Source organism: Lycium barbarum, chromosome 10 (genome assembly GCF_019175385.1).
Source record: "Lycium barbarum isolate Lr01 chromosome 10, ASM1917538v2, whole genome shotgun sequence".
Lineage (NCBI taxonomy): Eukaryota > Viridiplantae > Streptophyta > Magnoliopsida > Solanales > Solanaceae > Lycium > Lycium barbarum.
Genome location: NC_083346.1, coordinates 3365312 through 3387864, shown reverse-complemented (window position 1 = coordinate 3387864; position 22553 = coordinate 3365312). Strand labels below are relative to the sequence as shown.

The 22553-nt window shown below is 38.8% G+C and overlaps 1 protein-coding gene and 1 pseudogene across 1 annotated transcript; one reads left to right on the top strand and one right to left on the bottom strand.

Annotated features, from left to right (window-relative positions):
- The first annotated feature begins 1780 nt into the window (after positions 1–1780).
- LOC132615298 (14-3-3-like protein E) lies at positions 1781–3234 on the top strand. Its single transcript, XM_060329860.1, has 2 exons — positions 1781–1885; positions 1927–3234. Exons 1-2 carry the CDS (start codon positions 1781–1783, stop codon positions 2527–2529), a joined length of 708 nt encoding a protein of 235 aa, XP_060185843.1. The 3' UTR covers positions 2530–3234.
- Positions 3235–5430: 2196 nt separating this feature from the next.
- The window catches only part of LOC132613518 (TMV resistance protein N-like), a 29406-nt pseudogene continuing 12283 nt past the window's right edge, over positions 5431–22553 (bottom strand).

The window sequence follows — 22553 nt, the reverse complement described above, 5'->3', positions numbered from 1 at the left end:
GTCTCGAGCGTTGAGCGTTAGGCGTGTTTAGGGCGTACAGTCCGACGCTTAGGACGTAAGCCTCATAGGAACTAAGACCCTCATGTAAGCCCTGGGGCGTTTTGCCTGTGCCTCGCCCCGGGGCAAGTCTCGAGGCGAGTCTTGAAACTGCCTTTTAAAACACTGGTTATAATCTCTCGCAATTGAATGTTTACTCTATTTGTGTGTCATCTCCATTAATGACAAAATTCTACTAAGAGTAAAATGGGGAAGAAATAATTAATTATGCCTTGAACTTCTAAAACGACAAATAATTTGAGACGACTATTTTTAGTAACCACAACAGCTAATTTAAAACAGAGGAAGTATTTGCTTTCCATGAAATTTACTGTCCCGACTAATACGAATTTGTACTGTAAAAAGCCAACTATGGGATATTTTATTGCTTCTATCGAAGAGGACTCAATGCCTGAATTCGAACCCGAAGCTCTAATTAAAGGTGAATGAGCTTTTATCACTCCACCACATTCTTCAGTGGTGCATTACTTCAGTTTCTACAAGTGAGATTCACTCTGGTGGTAGAGCACCTTCACCACTACAAGGTCTATTTTTAGATTGGGCCGAGCCTTTAGGTTGCTTAAAGGGAAAATTACAGCTCAATACCTTTGGGTGATCTAATTTATAGAATAACCAGTAAATGTATAGATTTTGTATATTAATATACTATACATATAATATATATATCAGTGTATAAGTTTTGTATATTTGAGCTCTTTTCGGTAATTAAATTTGGCCGGCGGTACATTTATATAAGAAGCAATTGTTTAAATAGGTTTGAATTAAGGTCATTATGCCCGTGCCACCTGAGTAGGCTAATGGGCGAGCCCCCCTCCCGTCACGAACTCACAATGGTGTAGGGCGTCAAAGATTGTTAACCGCGGGCCAACTCGAAGGGGCTGAAATTCAACATAGAGCTGTTAAGTTACAGTAGGACCAAGCAATATCTAATAGCTCCAATCCTTCTAATTCGCACTAAAATGGCTTAAGTAACCCTGAATAAATTGAAAGTTAAAATCATGCAAAGAGCAAGCTCGAACACTGTTGATCCTCCTGTGTGGTGCACTAAGAAAATGAGAACCAAACTTTTCTTGTCACAGCCAATTTTAATAAGGCATCTAGTAAGTAATTTTTAAGTTCAACTGATGAATTAGGTCAGGACCACTTTATCTTAAAAGTTTAAGATATTAGAGAAGAGACATAAGTATCTATTTATACATTTCATCTAAAGATTAAACTAGGGAAACTCCTTCTATCTAGCTTCCAATATGAACTATTCAAATTAACAATGAAGACAACTAATTAGTAATTAGTAATTAGTAATTAGTACTCCCTCCGTCCCAAAAAAATTGTCTTGCTTATTAGTTTGTTCCAAAAAGATTGACACATTTTTATATCTAAAAACAATGTATCTTTATTAGATGATTTACATCCACACAAATATTTGAGGCTTGTTTTAGACTACACATTTTAAAAGTCTTTCTTTATTTCTTAAACTACGTGTCAAGTCAAACTAGGACAATCTTTTTGCGACGGAGGGAGTATTAAAATTAACTTTGAATACTTTAAAATGTTACTAAACTGATTGATTTTTCGAATAGTAAAAGGGAGATTATATTTAAGAGAATGCATAGTCGGAATTGAGTTTTGTCAAGGTCTGCTATAACGGGTGAACCTAACTTGTCAATAACACAACCTTTTTTCCAATCACGAAACTTCGACTTTGTTTTTACAGACAACACGCATGGCCAATTCATCACGTGGACAAAATGTGTACATGGCCAAGTTGGCTAAGAAGGCTGAGCGGTATGACGAAATGGTTGAGTTTATGGAGAAGGTTGCAAAGACAGTGTGTTAAAGAACTAGAAGGTTGCAAAGACAGTGTGTTGAAGAACTGTTGAAGAAAGGGATCTTCTTTCTGTGGCTTACAAGAATGTGATTGGTGCAGGAAGGGCTTCATGGAGGATAATCTCTTCAATTGAGCAGAAAGAGGAAAGCCGTGGAAGCAAAGACCATTTTAACAGTATTAAAGAATATAGAGCCAAAATTGAGGCTGAAATCAGCAAGATCTGTGATGGGATTTTGAATCTGCTTGAGTCCCATTTAGTACCATCAGCCTCAACAGCCGAGTCTAAAGTGATTTACTTGACGATGAAAGGTGATTACCGTAGGTATTTGGCTGAGTTTAAAATAGGGGCAGAGAGGAAAGAAGCCACAGAGAACACTCTATTAGCCTACAATTCTGCTCTGGTAGGTGATAAGAGATTTACCTTTTCACTGTATCACCTGGTTAATGTATGTAACAGTGATTCGAGTTGTTTGTGCGGGATATTGCATTGGATGAACTGGCTCCTACTCACCCAATCAGGCTGGGACTTGCCCTTAAATTTTCAGTGTTCTATTATGAAATTCTTAACTCACCTGATCATGCTTGTAACCTTGCAGAGAAGGTCTGTTTGTTTTCAGCTTATCCTCAAGTTTCAAGTGGTCTAAACAGAGTATATAAGATCTTATTTGTATGATAGGAGTTCTGATACCTAGTCAGAGCTTTTCACATAATTGGGATTCTCCTCTCTAAATAAAAGATGTGACTATTTCTAAATAATAGATAAGATTTTATCGTTTAACTTAAAAATATGATAAACAAAACAAAACACAATCATCGGTCACTGTGATAACTGATAATGATTCCTGTTGTTTATCTATGTCAAAAGCTCTCCTCAATCTGTTTTCCCTGTATTCGATGAGCTCTTGGTAGATAATTAAGAGTGTGTTATCTAAAAATGGACTTCTACGACAGGGGCACCGATAAAGTGATCCATATCTCCACAACTTTTATATTGGATTTCCTCTAAAATGCTTATTTGTTGTGGTGTGTCAGGTAGATATAAAAGTGGCTCCTCGATGATAAAGAACGGCCGGGTTGCTGCTACCATGGAGAACCCAAAGCTTGTCGTTGTATATTTTGCGGTGTAGTTCATTTCTGTTTGGCAGTCAAATACAGTAGGTGCAATCTTTCTGACTTGTTCCCTCCAGGATACAACAGCCCGAACACGTCGTATAACTCAACGAACTCTGGACAAGATGTTGAGTCCAAAGCTCCACAAAAAAAACACCTTCCTTCAACTAATAAACTCTTTTATTTTTCACTTTCCTCACTTTTCCTCTCTACACCCACAAGTTAAGGATTGAACTTATTTTTTTCTTAAATGTATAAATTGGTGAATCATAATTCATCCTTTTATAATGGATGAAAATGTGAAAAACATGTTCAACAAAAAATGTGAAAATCATGGTCTAACAAAAAATGTGAAAAACATTGCCACATTTTATACTACAAAACAATGTGAAATTAAGACCAAATATGTTCATATGGTGGCTACCATGGTCTTCACATTTTTTGTGAAAAAAATGTGAAAGATATGATCAACTTTTGTGGCTATCCAAATGAAAATAAAATTGCATGGCAAGGCACAAAACATGTGAGGAATTTGGACAAAATGTGAAAGATATTTGCAATATTAAAATGCTCAAAAACCTAACACTTTTGTGTTTGCACTTTCTTTTTTCTGCAAAGTTGTTTATGGACTTCAAAGCCGAAACTTGCTGCTAGAAGTGACGATTTTAGAATACTTAATGTGATATATGCTTTCAGCAAATAGAAAATAAACGAATTATTGTATAATTCAGGGAAGCATCCAAATTTAATTCAGCAAAGTTTCATAATGAAATCTTGAAATATTTAGAAACTTAGAATCATGGGTTGTGTCACTTTTTCTGAGACAATTGAATCAATTCCAACACACACCAATGGTGATTACCTACCCATTAACTGGAAGACAGTTTCCTCTTTTAACTTCCTTTTTTTTTTCCTACCGTTTAATTGTTGAACAAGTTTTATGAAGAAATCAATAAATAAGCTAATTGATAGAATTTACGTACCGGAAATAGTACTATATGAATACTCGTTAGATGAGTAAAACACTTGAGAGAAACTATCAAATCTTTGAGTTCTATTAGAATTATTAAGCAACAATACGTAATTATTGTTTCCATCTTTTGTAGTTCTTGTGTCTCTATTTTTGCTTTTCCAAATGAGAACCGCACATTTAATCCATTGTCCAATTTTGGATTTAGTGCAATTCCTCCATCATATTCAGCTAGTCATGGTGGACGGCGGTTACGACGGGTTGTGGACGATTACAACCATGGACCGTCATGCAACTACCCCCCTCCCTTTCTTCCCAATTTTATCTGTTCATAATAATCTTTCTAAATTAGCTTACATACAGTGAAAAAATGGAAATGAGATTAAAGGTTGAGAAAAAAAAAATCAATTGGTAGGAAAGATTAGAGTTCGCCGGCACCATTTTTTCTGATGGGGTGATTTTTTATTATCTTAATCTCAACGGGTGTTCGCTGGATTATTTTATTACTGCTTCCACTTGTTTTTCTGTAATAAGGATCTGAAAGTGGTGGAATATGGTGAAGTAAAAAAGTGGGGTTTGGAAAGGGTTTGTTGTTGGGGGAAGGTGAAGGTTGTGGGTTTGATTGGTTGCTGATGATGAAGAAATGCAACGATGGAAGAGTGTACGGAGGCGGAGTCGTGTTAACGGCAATGTGATTCGACGCATGTTTACTGTGTGAGTAAGAGAGGAGAGGGTGACGGCCATGGATTGGTAATAATAATGATTTTATTTTTGTGGTGGCGGCGGGGTGGTGGTGGTTGCTACAAGTAGGGTGAGGATGAGGAGAGAGAAGAAGAAAGAGAAAAGGGAGAAGAAGAAGAAAGAGAAAAAATAATAAAAGAAAAACAAAAAATGATGGGTTGGTAATTTTTGACATGACAACGACGTGGCAATGACGTGACGCGAGTGTAATACACCTCACATTGTGAGAGTGGTATTATTTTTTTAGGGTGGAAAATAATTGAAATGAAAGTTGTTAAGGGGACTATATAAATACAACTTAAGTTTAGTTGCTAAATTGAGTTTTCGTGCCAAGTTCAGGGGTGAAATGATATCTTTTCTCATAGGAGTATATTGATTTATAAACTTGGGAGACTTGGAGTGACATAAAGTTGGCTTTGTGTCCCCCGTAGATCACAAGTTCAAGCCGTGAAATCAATAATTAATGCTTGTATCAGGGTACACTATCTGCATCACACTCCTTTATGGTGCTGTCCTGCCCAACCCTTCGTGAAAGTGGGATCCTTCGTGCACCGAACTACCTTTATCTTCTGAGTGCATTATTTGCCAGCAGAATTAAAATCTCTTTCACCTTCTCAATGCTTTGATCTTGATGAGACTTTCAGTCAATATGGCCTTCTAGCTTTTGCTAGCAAGATGAAGAATTAGAAAATGCTAAAGATCTCAGTGAAAAGAAATAGAAAACCCATCAGAACATCCTTAGTTCAATCCAATAATTTTCCAGCATCATTGTTCCCAATGGCGATACCAGAAATTTCGTCAAGGGTCTTCAAAATTTAATATATATATTTATATTAAAAAAAATTCTACTTGCCAGTAAGCAAATGTCATTTGCCAGCTCTGGTTTTACATCTCTGTTATGTCACACAAACTCCAATTCTGAGATAAAAACAAACAATATACTCCTATGACTACATCGAGTACTACTTTTGTTCCGCTCATTCCTGGGAAGGAACTACTTAATCCGCCGTGCTGGATTGACCATTTTCAGTACTTAACTCGTATTCACAAGCTGCTTACACCATGTAACATTTGAGAGTGATATCAATGGAGACTACGCTTCTTCAGTAGAACTTTGTGCGCGAGAAAGTATTTGAGCTCGAGTATTGGAGCTACTGGATTCCTGGAAATAGTTCTCATTTGGTCCCATTTACTTTGCGATGTGAGGCGACTTACTAACTTCTCCAAGGCCTCTTTCATCCACCCGTTTTTGCAAGTTTTCTTGCTTCGTGCACATTCATATGCAATTGGTTTTTGGACAAGCTACTTGTCAGCAAACGGAAGATGTGGTTATGTTTTAAAATGAAATTTAAAAAGAATGGATTATTGCAGACCCAAGTTCTTTTGTGAATCTCTTTCTCAGGCCAATAGTCTAGATATTCTGTTACAAATAGCGAAAACAAGTGCCTTTATAGGCAGTGTCACCGGTTTTGTTCTCAAAGTGCCATCTTCCCAGTTTGCTATGCAAAAGTAATCCAAACCAGAATAAAACTTGTTAGAGTCACTTATAAGTAATAAAAATATAGATGTTATGACTTTATCAAGATCAATAAGACACCAGAGAGCGATATAATCACACATTCCTAATCCATAACGATCACAACATCATCAATGAATTAGTGCATTCAATCTTGAGCAAAGGGCTTAAAGTTTAACCACTCAATATTTTGCAAGAAATCAAAATGTCATGAGCCATTATCTCTACCACAGCTAGTATGCTGTCATTCATCTGATGTAATAGACAACTTAACACAAAGATTTTGTTGCTTGTTTTTCACTTAATTCATTTAAAAAGTAGTACTCCTACTTTTCCATTTTACATGACGTTCTTTTTTTTTAGTTTGTTCCAAAAAGAATGATACCTTTCTATTTTGAAAACTCTTTAGCTTCAAACTTTCCATTTTACCCATAATGACATGCTCTTATAGTCATAGAAAATGTCAATGCGATGTTTAAACCAACAGTTCTAAAGGGTACATTTGGTACGTGCAGAAAGTCTTTTTTCTTAAACTCCAAATTAAGTAAAGCATGTCATATAAAATGAAACAGAGGGTGTAGTATAAAAAAGAACTGAAAGAGATCATGAGGGAGAACAAACCTTGACATCCCCTCGTACTCCAGCTTCCTCCACTGTCTCACATTGTGCTGCATCTTTGATTGTTTCATCTCTTTCCCAACCACCTTGTCAGAACTAGAGAGATATTTGTATCTAAAAAAGAGACTACCTCTAATATAACAATCAGAAAGAGCTTTCTACTCAAAATGAATATTAAGAAGTTTTAAACCCATGGATCAGTCACTACCTTTTGGAAATATTCATCTTTTCTCCGTGGACTTATTAGACAAACTTCAAAGGCATCTTCATCTACCAATGATAACGCGATGAAATCTATATACATCTGCAGAAAGGGATGATCAAGGGAACATATATAGTTAACAAAGTGATTACAACCTTAACACCAAAAATACATCTTTCCACATGAATCATATAAAAAGGCATAATAAATAAATAGGCCTTTAAACTTGGCCTCAGCTGGCAAGTATACCCTCCAACTTTGGGTGTGCACAAGTAGGCACTTCAACTTGTATAAGGTTGAACAAGTAAACATGAATACTGACGTGGCATTGATGTGGCAATGACGTGGCGCCTCCAAAATTTATGTGCCACATCAGCGCCACATCAGCATTTGTGTTTACTTGTTCAACTTTATACAAGTTGAGGTGTCTACTTATGCACACCCAAAGTTGGAGAGGATACTTACCGGCTGAGGCCAAGTTTGAGGGCATGTTTATGTATTATTCCTATAAACAACAAAGTCAAAAACTGAAACTTAGTATTAAAAAACGCAAAATAGTGCCTTGCAGAGTAAACTTGGTACTGAAAACTCCTATGCGGCTTTTTTATCATCTCAATGCTATAATAAATGACTGTAACCTTCTAGCTTTGCCAGCAAGATGAAGAATTAAAGAATGCTAGATAGCTGATGCAGTTATTTTCCAATATCAATGTTTCTGATAGCTGTGTACGTGTTCATCTCCTTTGATAACTTGAGTTTAATTCTCTATTATGTCACACAACTCCAATTCTGTGATAACAAAAATATACTGTACTTCCCTATGACTACCTCCAGTACTTCTTTTTTAGTTGTTCCTGACCAGTTTCAGTGACCACAGGTTTTGGACAAGCTACTTGTCAGCAAACGGAAGATGTGAATATATTTCAAAATGAAATTTAAAAAAGAATGAAGTATTCCATACCCAAGTTCTTTCACGAATCTCTTTCTCAGGCCAATAGACTAGTTGTTCTGTTGCAAACAAAGGAAATATGTGCCCTTCATAGGCAGTGTCACCATTTCTGTTCTCAAAGTAATCTAAATATAGATGTTATTACTTTATCAATTCAATATCAACAAGACAGTAGACTGCAAGATTTAAAACTTGCATATTCCTAAAATCCAAAAGAAGTGATGAGAACATCAGATTTAATCTTAATTAGTGCAAACAGTCTTGAGAGCAAAGAGCTGCTAAGTAACTTTTTCGCATAACTATCAAGCACTCAATATTTTTGCAAGAAATTTGACAAATGATAAGACCTTAACTCTACCACAGCTAGTAGTCTGTCATTTATCTGATGTAATACACAACTAGAGAGCACAAAGACTTCGTTTCTTATTTTTCACCTTTTTCCTAAAAATTAAAGCATAAAAGGAATTGAAAGATATCACGAGGGAGAATGAACCTTAACATCGCCTCGTACTCTAGCTTCCTCCACTCTCGCAGTGTACTGCATCTTCAATTATTTCATCTTTTGCCTAATCTCCCGGTCCTGACAAGAGAGACATTTGTATTTAAAACAGGGATTTCCCTCTAATATAACAGTCAGAGAGAGCATCAAAATGATATATTAAGAAGTTCTAAACCCATGGATGTTGCTATTTCCTTCTCTCTCTCTCTCTCTCCTCTGCTCTCTCCCAACGGTAAGATTTGCCTACCCGTCACCCCGTCCGGCGACCATACGTCATCACTGTGCAGGTGACACCGGCGACCAGGTAACGCCGGCCACTTTTTCCGGCCAGATTTACTTTTCTTCTCTCTTCCATTTTCTTCTTCTCTTCTCCTTTTTCCCCTCTTTTATCTGCCACTGGCGCTGCCAATACGCCGCTGAGACATCACCGACGACTTTTTCCAGCCAGCCTTCTCTTGCTCTCCTTTTCTCCTTTTTCTTTTCTTGTTATTTTTTTATTCCCCCCCCCCCCCCCCCCCCTCTTCTCTTCTCCCTTTCAGGTATTTGTGAACATTTTTCTGGCATTGAACAGTAACTCGACCGTGAATAGTATTTTTCGGCGGCGACCAGGTTTAGTTCAACTGGAGTTGGTACCTCCGGTTGCCATATCCATTATTTGTCCATACACTTGTAGTTACATTTTGCTCACTTTAGACCTTTGAATAATTTATTAGTTCATACTCATTTTCGTGGCTTTGGTTAGTGATGGTAGACTAGGGTCATGTTCTCGTTCGGGGATGGGGGCGAGGGTTAGGAGGGGTAAGTGGGTTAAAAGAGCGTCTAGGTTGAGAGTAGGTTCTTGGAACATTGGGACGTTAACGGGGAAGTCCATAGAGCTAGTTAAGATTCTTAAGAAGAGGAAGATTAGTATAACTTGTGTCCAAGAGACCAAATGGGTAGGTCCTAAAGCTAAAGAGGTAGACGGGTATAAGTTGTGGTTCTCTGGTAGGTCGAAGTATAGAAATGGGGTGGGCATTTTAGTAGACAGTGAATTAAAGGATCAGGTGGTAGAGGTTAGGAGAGACACTGATAGGATGATGTCGATTAAAGTGGTCGTTGAAGGGCTCACTTTGAACATTATTAATGCATATGCGCCGCAAGCGGGCTTAGGAGAGGAGGAGAAGAGGCGCTTTTGGGAGGATTTGGACGAGTTAATGGGAGGCATACCGCCTACTAAGAAGTTATTTGTGGGAGGTGATTTCAATGGGCACATCGAACCTATTTCGGGAGGTTATGATGATGTGCATGGAGGCTTTGGCTTCGAGGATAGAAATGGAGGAGGAGTCTCACTTTTGGATTTTGCAAGAGCTTTCGGGTTGGTGATAGCCAATTTGAGTTTCACAAAGGAAGAGCACTTGGTAACCTTCCTTAGTTCAGTAGCTAAGACTCAAATCGACTTTTTACTCCTTAGGAAGGACTATAAAGGTCTGTGCAAAGACTGTAAGGTCATTCCAAGCGACTATTTTACAACCCGACATAAGATCTTGGTGATGGATTTAGGGATCAAGACGACGAGGAAGAAGAGGGTCGTGGATGACCGACCTAGGATCAGATGGGGGAGTTTGACCACGACTAGTGTCACGACCCAACCCCATGGGCCGTGACTGGTGCCCTATTTGGACACCCCAAACCCATTCGATTATCAAATCCACAGATCGAAGACTGATTCAAATTTAGCATACGTTACTTTGAACAGAAACTGAAAACAGACATCATCCTAAGCGGTTTCCCGTACAGATACACCATATCCAAACTGATGAGCTAGCGGTATGTACATCGCCCAGACAAACAAACATATACAAGCATATGGGCCATTTTGGCCGAAATAGCAAACGGGACCGCTTAAGGCACAAATCACAACACACCCGAACAAACATGACCCATGACCCACATATATGTCTACAGGCCTCTAACAAACATAACAAAATCATATGACGGGACAGGTCCCCGCCGTACCCCTGAACAGATAAACATATGTACAACGATAGAAGATGTACCCAAATTATGGCTCCGAACAAAAGAGCACTTTAACCGCTGGAGAGATGTCCTATGCTGGCGGAACACCAAAACACATCGTCTGTGTGAATAAAATCATAAACAAAAATAAAGTACAGAACACAGGTACATAACGTAGCACGAAATGCATAGTAACCATACAACTTACCGGAACCATAGACCATGCATGCCAAGAACGGTATCCGGTCCTTTGCGGGACCCGGGGAAAACGTGGCGCCGCCCTGTCCTCGGCGCCACACACATCTAACTCCAGAAATATTGCTCCGAAATCTCCGACACACAAATCATATTATCATATCATAATAACAGATCATATGTGGTTCAGCGAACCCGAACACATCTAACTCCGTAACACATCTAACTTCGGAATTCATATACGGTGCCCGGCCCTCGAGCGAGGAACTCGGGAACCGCGCGCACGATATAAACCGGCTCGGGGCTCGGTGAAGAAAATCATAGCATATGCACGAGCAGAGTAGTGAGAAACCAAATGCACATAATCAAGACTCAATGAAATGATCGAACATATTATCAGAATATTCATAACGAATTTCTCACATAGCGTACTTTTGTCAGAATGCTTATATCGGAATACTCGTATAAAAAATACTCATGTCAAAATATTCATATCAAAATACTTATGTCAAAATATTCATGTCGGAATACTTACATCAGAATGCTCATGTCGGAATACTTACGTCAAACTACGTATGTCAGAATACTCGTAGCGGAATGCTTGTGTTAGAGAAGGCATATGAATCATAACAAACTCGAAATAGTCAAAACAACTATTATTAGTAGTTGGAACGATAACCAAAAGTTTCCTTAACTTATCGTACGGAAATGAGTCAAACAGAACAATAGGGGAGAAGTCGGGAATAGTGGGCCCACCTCAGGTCAAGTCGAGGTGGCGGACATGAATCACGAACATTAGACTCTATGGAGTCATCCATAAAAGTTTCCGAGCGATCAGATTACATTTGTGAAAGTTACGGATGCTTAATCATTTTTTTCCAACTAAACGTACCATTTGTAGTTCAATTGCATTGAATAAATAGTACCAAAAATCAAACTCAGATTTCTAGGAACAGAATTGTCCCCGAGGCTCAAATCTCAACCTAGTATATCTAGGACATGCCAAAAGAAGGAAAGGAATAGCTTTACATACCTTATTTACCTTTTACGCTTGTCCAAACTCAAATCCCGTTTCCTTCAAAATCTACAATTGGTCACAACTACCAAATATTAATTATAAGCCCTTAGGAATTGAATCTTAAGTTAACACTTTTCTACAGAAATTTGGACAGCATCTCCCCTGTTTATATGCCTAGCCCGAATTTTTAATTCAGCAGCCAACAACACAACAACAATACCAACATCAATAATATCCTTTTCCATATCAACATATTCCATAAAACAGCCCACACGCTGTTTTCCAACTTTCCACAACTAATTAACTCAGTATATACAATTATTTAATCGCGTCTTTTTCGTAAATAAACTAGTATTAACACAAATAGGAAGAGATTCATACCTTTATCCTTTTAATATTGCTGTATCTTCACCCTTTCGCTAATTGTTTGGCCACCACACGCCTGCAATATGATTCTGCAGTGAAAACTATACGCTATCCGGACTGAAATTGGGAAATTATACCTGGTTTGGGCTAAAATTTGGTGGTAGAAAGTTGGGGAATTTTCTGGGATTTTTGGGGGGTTTTTCGTGGTTTTCCAACTGAAAATGAGGGGGTTTCCCCCTTTTTACTACGTTTTAGAAGCTGCCAGAAACAACTGGAAAAGTGTTCAGCGCGTTCGCGGTGCCTTCTGGCGCGTTCGCGCTGGCACTGTTTTTCTGCCTGGACCTTCATTCAGTAAAACGGTCATAACTCTTAATCCCGATATCGTGTGAGGGCCCACGACCTATGGTTGGAAAGCTAATTCAATTATCTACAACTTGTATTTCTGGGGTTTTTCCCAAATTCCAAACTTATAATGCCGCTTTTTCCCCTAGAAGTCAGATCATCCGAAAATGTTTCCTTAAATTGTCCTTTTGGAGGGCTTATGCCCATTTTTGGCTTATGGGTCCTTCTTATGACTTGCTCAACTTTCCATATACTACGCGTATGTATCTTCATCTGTCCTTTTTAAAACTCTGACATGTGGGCCCCACTTAGCTTGCAGCCACGAGGGCTTTTCGGCAATTAACATATGAACTAATTTACACCATATGGTCTCCAAATGTCATATATATGCTATTATTACCTTCTTATAACACAACCTTCATTCCGAACTTGATTTTCAAATTTTTGTTCAGCGCGTTCGCGCTGTATTGGCCCTTTGGCCTTCTGCGCGTTCGCGCAGACCATTTTCCTGGCTCTCCCATCCAACTTGTAATGTCCATATCTCCTTACCCCGATGTCCGATTTAGGAGCGGTTTGTTGCATTGGAAACTAGACTTCCCGAACTTCACTTTGAAATTTTGTTTTACTTCAAAATTATTAATATACTATAACATATCATTTCTTCCATTTAGACCAAAATTTTCGTATCAGACCTTGCCTAACTTTCTTCCAAAGCCTCGGAAACTTAACCTCCTTAATCCTGGCGTAACTTTACTCTTCCTTTGGCCCATACTAATCCATCTACAGCTTTGGTAACACAATTTTTCTGGGGTGTAACAACTAGTGCCTTGGAGATGGGAGAGAAATTGAAGGTTATGGGGGCCTGGGATAGTAGTGGGGATGCGACCAGTATGTGAGATATGACGGCTAGTTGCATTAGGGCGGTAGCAAGGAAGTGTTGGGGGTCTCTACAGGTAGTCGTGGTCAGCATCGAGGGGACTGGTGGTGGAATGGAGAAGTTCAAGGGAAAGTGGAAGCAAAGAAGGTGGCGTATGCGAAGTTGATAGAAAGTAAGGATGAGGTGGAGAAGTGGATGAATAGGGAACTTTATAAGATGGCGAGGAAGGAGGCAAAGTTGGCGGTTTCAATGGCAAACCGGCAGCTTTTGAACGCCTTTATGCTGAACTAGAAGAGAAAGGAAGGGATAAAAAATTGTTCAGGCTAGCCAAGGCGAGAGAGAGAAAGGCACGTGGTGTGGATCAAGTGAAGTGCATCAAGGACGAGCATGGAAAAGTATTGGTAGAGGAGACCTCATTAGACGAAAATGGTAGTCATACTTCTCCAAACTCTTGAATGAAGAAGGGGATAGTGACATTGTGTTGGGAGATTTAGAATATACAGGAAGGCGTTACGATTTTGGGTATTGCAAGAGTATTACGGTTGAGGAGGTTAAGGGTGTTGTTTGTAGGATGCGCAGGGGAAAAGCGACCGGACCTGCTAGATTCCTGGGGAATTTTGGAAGAGCGCGGGTCCCGACAGGTTTGGAGTGGCTGACTAGGTTGTTTAATGTCATCTTTAAGACGACAATGATGCCTGAAGAATGGAGGTCGAGTGTAATGATCCCTCTATACAAGAACAAGGGAGATATCCAGAGTTGCAACAACTATAGAGGTATCAAGCTGCTGAGCCATACTGTGAAAGTGTGGGAAAGGGTGGTGGAGATGAGGGTGAGGAAAGGCGTATCTATTTCGGAGAACCAGTTCAGATTCATTCCGGGACGCTCAACTACAGAAGCCATCCATCTTGTGATGAGACTCATAGCGGAGTTAACGCTAAGCTAGAGGGTTGGAGACAAACTCTGGAGTCTAAAGGGTTTAAGCTGAGAAGGACCAAGACAGAGTATTTAGAGTGTAAGTTTAGTGAAGCACCTCAGGAGGCTGGCTTGGAAGTGAGGCTTGGTACCTAGGCCATCCAGAAGAAAAGCAGTTTCAAGTATCTTGGGTATATTATGCAAGGAAGCGGGGAGATTGACGATGATGTCACACATCGTATTGGGGCAGAGTGGATGAAATGGAGGCTTGCTTCCGGAGTGCTGTGTGACAAGAAGGTGCCACCACAACTTAAGGGCAAGTTCTACAAAGTAGTGGTTAGACCGACTATGTTGTATGAGGCAAAGTGTTGGTGTAACACCCCGTACCTTTAATTTAAACTTTGATCATGATCCTAGACTTAGAAAATCAGATAAAGAATGTGAGAGTTAGAATTTCTCTGTTCAGTTGTAAGATGGCAGTTTATGCCCATGAACAGTGACCGTATTTCAGTTTACGCCCATGAACAGTGATCGTAAACTGCAACCAAGAATTTCTGAACATTCTGAAATTTGGCATTTTGGTGTCACATGGTTAAATACGGACCGTATTACTATTTACGGCCCGTATTTCAAAATATATTCCGAATTTGGGAAAACTTCCTTGATAAAAGTTGTAGATCTATGAAATACCTTTCCAACGGCATATTATGGGGGTCAAACGGACATCTGTGCAAAGGGTTATGGCCATTTTACTGAAGAGACGCAGTGCAGTCCGTATTGCAAAATACGGACCGTATTTCAATTTACGACCCGTAAACTGAAATACGGCAAGCACTGTGCTGGACGTAAACTGCAATTTCACAGGACAGTATATATTCGTCCATACCAGTTCAAGTCATTATTTTTCATTCCCTCAAATCCTAGAACGACCTCCTACTCTCCTCCATCATCAAGAACACCAAAGTAAGCCCACTCTAATTATTCCAACTCAATTCTAATACATATCCTTGTATTCTAAAACAGAAATCATTTGTCACGCCCCAAAACCCACCCTAGACGTGACCGGCATCCGACGCCATGAACAATATCGGAAGAACCTAAACGATACAATAATGACACTTGAACCCGCCAGGTTCAACATTCGCCTCCAACAGTTTATAAATTAAATGTAATCAAATCATGAATCAACAACAACAACAACAACAACAACAACCCAGTGAAATCCCACAACGTGGGGTCTGGGGAGGGTAGAGTGTACGCAGACCTTACTCCTACCAAGGTAGGACGACTGTTTCCGAAAGACCCTCGGCTTAATAAAAAAACATAAAAACATAAAAACATAAAAAGAGGCCAGATAAGGCTAAAAGATTCAAAGCGATATGGAAATGAAGTAACGCAAGCGACACAGATAACATAGAATAATCAAAGCACAGGAAATAACAGATAATTGCATAAATCAGAGTACAAGAAATTATGCTACGATAATGTGACTACAAATAGGACAGGATAATGAGACTATCTACTAGCCTTCTACCCTAATGTGGGTCCTCCAAACCCTCCTATCTAAGGTCATGTCCTCGGTAAGCTGTAACTGCGCCATGTCGTGTCTAATTACCTCTCCCCAATATTTCTTTGGCCTACCCCTACCTCGTCTGAAACCATCCATGGCCAACCTCTCACACCTCCGCACTGGGGCATCTGTGTCTCTCCTCTTCACATGCCCAAACCATCTCAATCTCGCTTCTCGCATCTTGTCTTCCACTGAGGCCACTCTCACCTTATCCCGAATATCCTCATTCCTAATCCTGTCACTCCTGGTGTGGCCACACATCCATCTCAACATTCTCATCTCAGCAACTTTCATCTTTTGAACGTGAGAAATCTTAACTGGCCAACACTCCGCCCCATACAACATAGTCGGTCTAACCACCACTTTGTAGAACTTGCCCTTAAGTTGTGGTGGCACCTTTTTGTCACATAGCACTCCAGAAGCAAGCCTCCATTTCATCCACCCTGCCCCAATACGATGTGTGACCTCATCGTCAATCTCCCCGCTGCCTTGTATAATAGACCCAAGATACTTGAAACTACTTTTCTTTTGGATGGCTTGGGTACCAAGCCTCACTTCCAAGCCAGCCTCCTGAGATGTTTCACTAAACTTACACTCTAAGTATTCTGTCTTGGTCCTACTCAGCTTAAACCCTTTAGACTCCAGAGTTTGTCTCCAATCCTCCAGCTTAGATTTAACTCCGCTACGAGTCTCGTCGATCAGGACTATGTCATCCGCGAAAAGCATACACCATGGCACCTCACCTTGAATTTTTCGCGTCAATCCATCCATCACCAAGGCAAATAAAAACGGACTAAGAGCTGATCCTTGATGCAACCCCATCACAACTGGAAAGTGCTTTGAGTCTCCTCCTACTATCCTTACCCTGGTTTTGGCTCCCTCATACATGTCCTTGATCACCCTAATATACGCCACAGGTACACCTTTAGCCTCCAAGCATCTCCATACGATCTCTCTTGGAACTTTGTCGTAAGCCTTTTCTAGGTCGATGAATACCATGTGTAAGTCCCTCTTCCTCTCCCTATACTGCTCCACCAGTCTCCTCACAAGATGGATGGCTTCTGTAGTTGAGCGTCCCGGCATGAATCCGAACTGATTCTCTGAAATAGACACGCCTTTCCTCACCCTCATCTCCACCACCCTTTCCCACACTTTCATAGTATGGCTTAGCAGCTTGATACCTCTATAGTTGTTGCAACTCTGGATATCTCCCTTATTCTTGTATAGAGGGACCATTACACTCGACCTCCATTCTTCAAGCATCATTGTCGTCTTAAAGATGACATTAATCAACCTAGTCAGCCACTCCAAACCTACCGGGCCCGCACTCTTCCAAAATTTCCCAGGAATCTCGTCAGGTCCTGTCGCTCTTCCCCCGCGCATCCTACGAACATCACCCTTAACCTCCTTAACCTTAATACTCCTGCAATACCCAAAATCGTGACGCCTTCCTGTAATCAAATCATGAATGTATGAATTAAATCAGCGGAAGTCTTTATAAGTAAATAGTTATAAATGTGGCAACCACCCAGTAAGTCGTACGAGACTTTGACAATCTACCCACAATTCTGACCACTATCTATGGAGCTTCTAAGAGACCCAACAATCATCTAACTTCGAGACGCAGCCCGAAAATCTAGAATAGTAAATGAAACAGGAAGTGCCCCACGAACAAGGATGTGGGCTCACCAAATCAACAGCAGCAGCAAGCTCTCCTAAGCGTCGATAGTATCACGAACCTGCTCTTCTCTGTTACCTAACATACCATAAAAAACAACAATGGTATACCTGAGTACTTTCGTACTCAGTGAGTGCCTCGGGCACAACAAGTATTATAAAAATAAAATATAACAATACATAAAGAAATCAGTTCTAAAAAGATGGTATAAAAACAGTCATTGCACTTTATGACTCCTAATATCATTTGTTAAACAGTTTACAAAGTCATTAATCAATATAAAAACAGGTATGTGTCTCGATAAGAATTATCAAAACCCATTTATAAGCCTCTTGCAATCTATAACTTTCAATTATGCCTTGAAAATTTATCATGATTTTCAACAACAGTTCCATGAGAGAATAAGAATATCACACATGCCAATACAGGCCCAAGAATCAATCATATCGTGCATAGCGCACCACACCGGAACATATAATTCTCGGTGGCTATCCTTCCTCCCGAATAGCTAGGCATAAATCACACCGGACTATGTAGTACGCGGTGGCTATCCTTCCTCCCGAATAGCTAGGCATATATCACACCCCAGGTAGCGAACCCAGCGGTGGCTATCCTTCCCCCCGAATAGCTAGGCTTGAATCACACCCCGGGTAGCGAACCCGGTAGTGGCCACTCTTCCTCCCGAATGGTTAGGCAATGACACACTAGGATCCATAGTGGCTACCCTTCCTCCCGAGTAGCTAGGCCAAACACAACAATAAAATTCATAGCATAGAAGCCGATTCACAATTTGTCTCAAAATAGTCACACCATCAAATAGCATTAAAGTTCATTATGCCATTACGAAAATCCATAATTTCATAGATAATCTTGAAAACGTTTCCACTTCTTTAATACCAAAAATTAACCATCATCACTGATCATATCCTATAGAAGAAAATAATTCATAATGTCACATACATATATAGGGTTTGTTACAATTTAGGTTTAATGTGGGTTTGTCCCCTCACACACATTAACCATTAATCAAAACATGTAATAAATTTCAAGAGTTTAAACCAATTCATCATATCATTCAAAACATGCTTTTATAAAAAATCAATCTTTCAAGAGAGTTTGCAAAGGAGATATATAAATTACCTTCATATTCAAAAAGGATTTTATTTTTAAAGAGACATACAAATCACAATAAGATTTTTAGAAGGGAGACATACAAACCACAACCAAAAAGTTCGTAAAAATCGATAGAAAGAGTATGTTCAAAAGAGACATACCTTAATTTGTTAAACAAGGTTTAACAAATCACTTTTCTAATGAAGAACACCCAAACCCTAGCTTGAATCACTTTGGGAAGAATTATGTTGCAAACCCTAGGTTTTGGTCACAAAAATCATGTTAAGCATCATGGGTTTGATGTTAGAAAGGGATTAGGAACTTGAATTCAACCTAAAATCATGATAACACTTACCTTATATGGTTCTTGAGGCTTGGTACTTGTTCTTATTGACTTTAGGGTAATTTTTCGTGAATGGGGTGCTGGGGAAATAAACCCCAAACCTTAGATATAACTTAAAACGCATAAACAGACTTTTTTGACCCGAAACCGACCATGTTATGCGATGGTCGTGCGACGCACAGGAAGCGCACGACCATACTCAGATCATTAGTCAGATAAGGGGTTTTTGTGCGATCGGCGTGCGGCGCGGGGCCATCGCACGCGCCCTCATAAGAGGCAGGTGTCGTTTCTACACAGTGTTCGGTAAAATAGGCGTAACTCTTTGTACGAAGCTTTGTTTGGGCTGGGAGACATACCGTTGGAAAGCTATTTCAAAGATATACAACTTTAATCAAGGAAGTTTTTCCAAATTCGCAACACATTTTCATGAAAATCGCCTAAAAGACAGACCTATCAAAACTTAGGCGAATTTAAGAAGCCTTAAGAACTTCACTAGTTGGTTTGACTTCAAAACGACCATCTTCCACCCGAATTCATCAAGAATGGATTTATATAAATATAATATCATCTTAATACTAGATTTTTACACATTCACACCTAGTTCAAGTTTACGAGGTGTTACATCATTCTTCCTAATCTAGGGTTTTTCAAGAAAAACCCATCTCAAGATTCAAGAATCAAGATTTAGGAAATCTTCTCCAAAATTCAAGTCTTTAATTAAAGTTTTGGAGCAATTAAGGTATATAGAACTTCCATCCATATGTGAGAATCTCTACATTCTTCCCCATGCTCTGTTTCTTGATATTCATGAAGTTCAAATCCTAGGGCATTAAACCCAACATATTGGTAGCCCGTATTTATGTATTTATGTACATGAATTTTGTATCTATATTCGTTGTCGTATTCCTAATATTCCATTACGATTATTAGGAACCCTAGCTTAATCCATGAATCATGAATTGTTCGTCATGTGTTCTCATTATGTTTATATGAAACTTTATGATCTTATATAGCAAGTTACAAGCATGTTTTCAAGTCAATTATATACATAATTAGGAACTGTTGTTATTACTCATGAATCAAGAACATGTTTGCAAGACTTTGACAACTTATTTCATGAAACCATGTTTACAAGCTATTTCATGAAACCATGTTTATAAGCTATTTCATGGAACCATGTTACAAGTTATTTCGTGAAATCATGATTACAAGTAATTTCACGAAAATCATGAGCTTCTTAGCCAACTATATCATATTCATGTTTTTGGGAATTGCTTAGTTAACCGACAAGACTCAAATAGCCTGAAACTACGTTCCCACCGTAGGTAAGGGAGCAAGGAGGCAACACCTTCATTATGCAGTTTGGATCCTTACATGCTTATTATTACTTAAATCTCATATCCCTGGCAAGGTGTGAGTGTTCTGATGGTAGGACGCAAGTACCAAATCATGTTGTCGGTATCTGACCTCTTTTTATGCCTTTTTTATTGAGCCGAGGGTCTTTCGGAAACAGCCGTCCTACCTTGATAGAAGTAAATTTTGCATACACTCTACCCTCCCCAGACCCCACGTTGTGGGATTTCACTAGGTTGTTGTTGTTGTTGTTGTTGTTCTAAACCCATGGATCAGTGGCTACCTTTGGAAAATAACAATCCTTTGCCTTTTCTCTGTGGACTTCTAGAAGAACTTATAAGGTATCCTCATCTACCAATGATAACGCGGTGACTCTTTATATCTGTAGGGTATACATCTGCAGAAAGACATGATTAGAGGAACAGGTTTAGTTAATAAATGAACTATAACCTTAACACTTAAATTACATCTTTCCAGATGAATCACACAACAAAGTCAAAATTTGAAACTTGGACCTGAAAAAGCAGATTAATGGCTTGCAGAGTAAATGGATACAGACGGAGCACCAAGATATGATGCAAGTCGCAAGTACTTCTTTTCTTTCCAACCTATTTATCATATAAAAATGTTGTTTTACTACCTATTTATACCAAGTTAAACTTTGAGGTTCAATTGAGGATAGAGGGAGTAAAAGTGTATTGCAAAAGTTAGAACACAATTGTTAGCTTTCGATAAGAATATGTTTGGATGCAGAACTGTTAAACTGAGTCGTCCCACATAAAATTTTTATAAATTATGTAATGTGTAAGTAACTTCTGGTTTTTCCCAAACTAAAATTATTTTGCAAGTGAAATGGTGAAAATCAGTTTCTGTGTCATTCAAGTTTGGTTCTATAAATTAAACCCGGGGTGCTCACTTCCTCAACATCTCCAGTCTCGTGCCTTTGCTTAACCAATTGTTGATCAAACTGTGGAAACTTCCGCATAAACTCCTCAGCATATGCACTGGCCAGAAAAAACAACCAAACTTTTACTTCATGCAGGAAACATGTTCTGTAACTAATGAAACATATAGTTAAACTAAGCACCCACTCTTAAATAGTTCAATCACAACGGGTCTGAACAGATATCTGGAAGTTCTAGTCGTGGTCCGCTTTCTCAGTAGAGCATTATAACCTTGAACAAGATATCTATCGGGTAAGATAATTCTAGCCCATGATGTTAGACAGTAATACACATTTCCAGAGGGTTGCTTTACTTGAGGATCTATTGGAGATACAAATCATAAACTTAGATCTCTTATTTATTTATTTATCATTTTATATTTAACATGCAGAGTGCGAAGTCTTGGATTGAAGCTCTACTTGGGGAATGGATATTACCAACTATAGGGGATTGATGCTCAAATATCACACAGGAAAGCCAAAGAATTTTGGAAATGTGTCCTTATAAAAGACTCCAGTTAACCAAATTGAACCTAAGAAATAACAATAAAAGCATTCATCTTTTCAAAAAAAACATGATACAGCAAAATCAATATGATAATTAATTGTTGAGGAGAAAGCCTAGTCCTTCATTCTCATTGAAAAGGTGAGTAAACTAATAAAATTAACAAAATGCTTAATTCAAAGAACCATTCTAGAGAAAATTAAATTGTAAAAAGAACCACCATAAGTAAACAAGCTGAAAAACAAATTTGAGTACAACAATGAACTTAGAATGCTAACATTTAGTTCCGATGCAATATTATCGATGATAGCAGATTCTCATAAAAGACTCCAGTTAACCAAATTAAACGTAAGAAATAACAAATAAAGTATTCGTCTTTTCAAAAAAGGCCTAGTCCTTCTTCTCATTGAAAAGGTGAGTAAACTAATTAAAGAAACAAAATGCTTAATTCAAAGAACCACTATAAAATGAACAAGCCGAAAAACAAATTTGAGTACAGGATAGAACTTAGAAAGCTAACATTTAGTTCCAATGCAAGACTATCGATGATAGCAGATTCTCATGCGGGTAAAGTTGTCCTGTCTAATTGACATTACTTTTCAGTGAATCAAACATAAGTTACTATAATCATTCATTTCAAGAATTTTCCTTTTTCTGTGATTGTTAGTGTTGCCTGCACTTCTGAAAGCTTTTCAAAATGGCAGAGTAACTTTCTGGCATCCATAACATAAATAGTTGCCATTACTTCATCATATTATCTTTTCAATATAGAGTTTATTGATTTTCAGATTCAAATTCTTGATTTGAATGTACCTTAAGGTAAGAATTGAATTAATATCTCATGATTAAAGGA

Bases quoted from the DNA above. Each gene is read 5' to 3' on its own strand.
- LOC132615298 (XM_060329860.1), top strand. From the start codon at position 1,781: ATGGCCAATTCATCACGTGGACAAAATGTGTACATGGCCAAGTTGGCT. The intron at 1,886-1,926 runs GTGTGTTAAAGA...ACAGTGTGTTGA, and splicing joins TGGAGAAGGTTGCAAAGACA to AGAACTGTTGAAGAAAGGGA.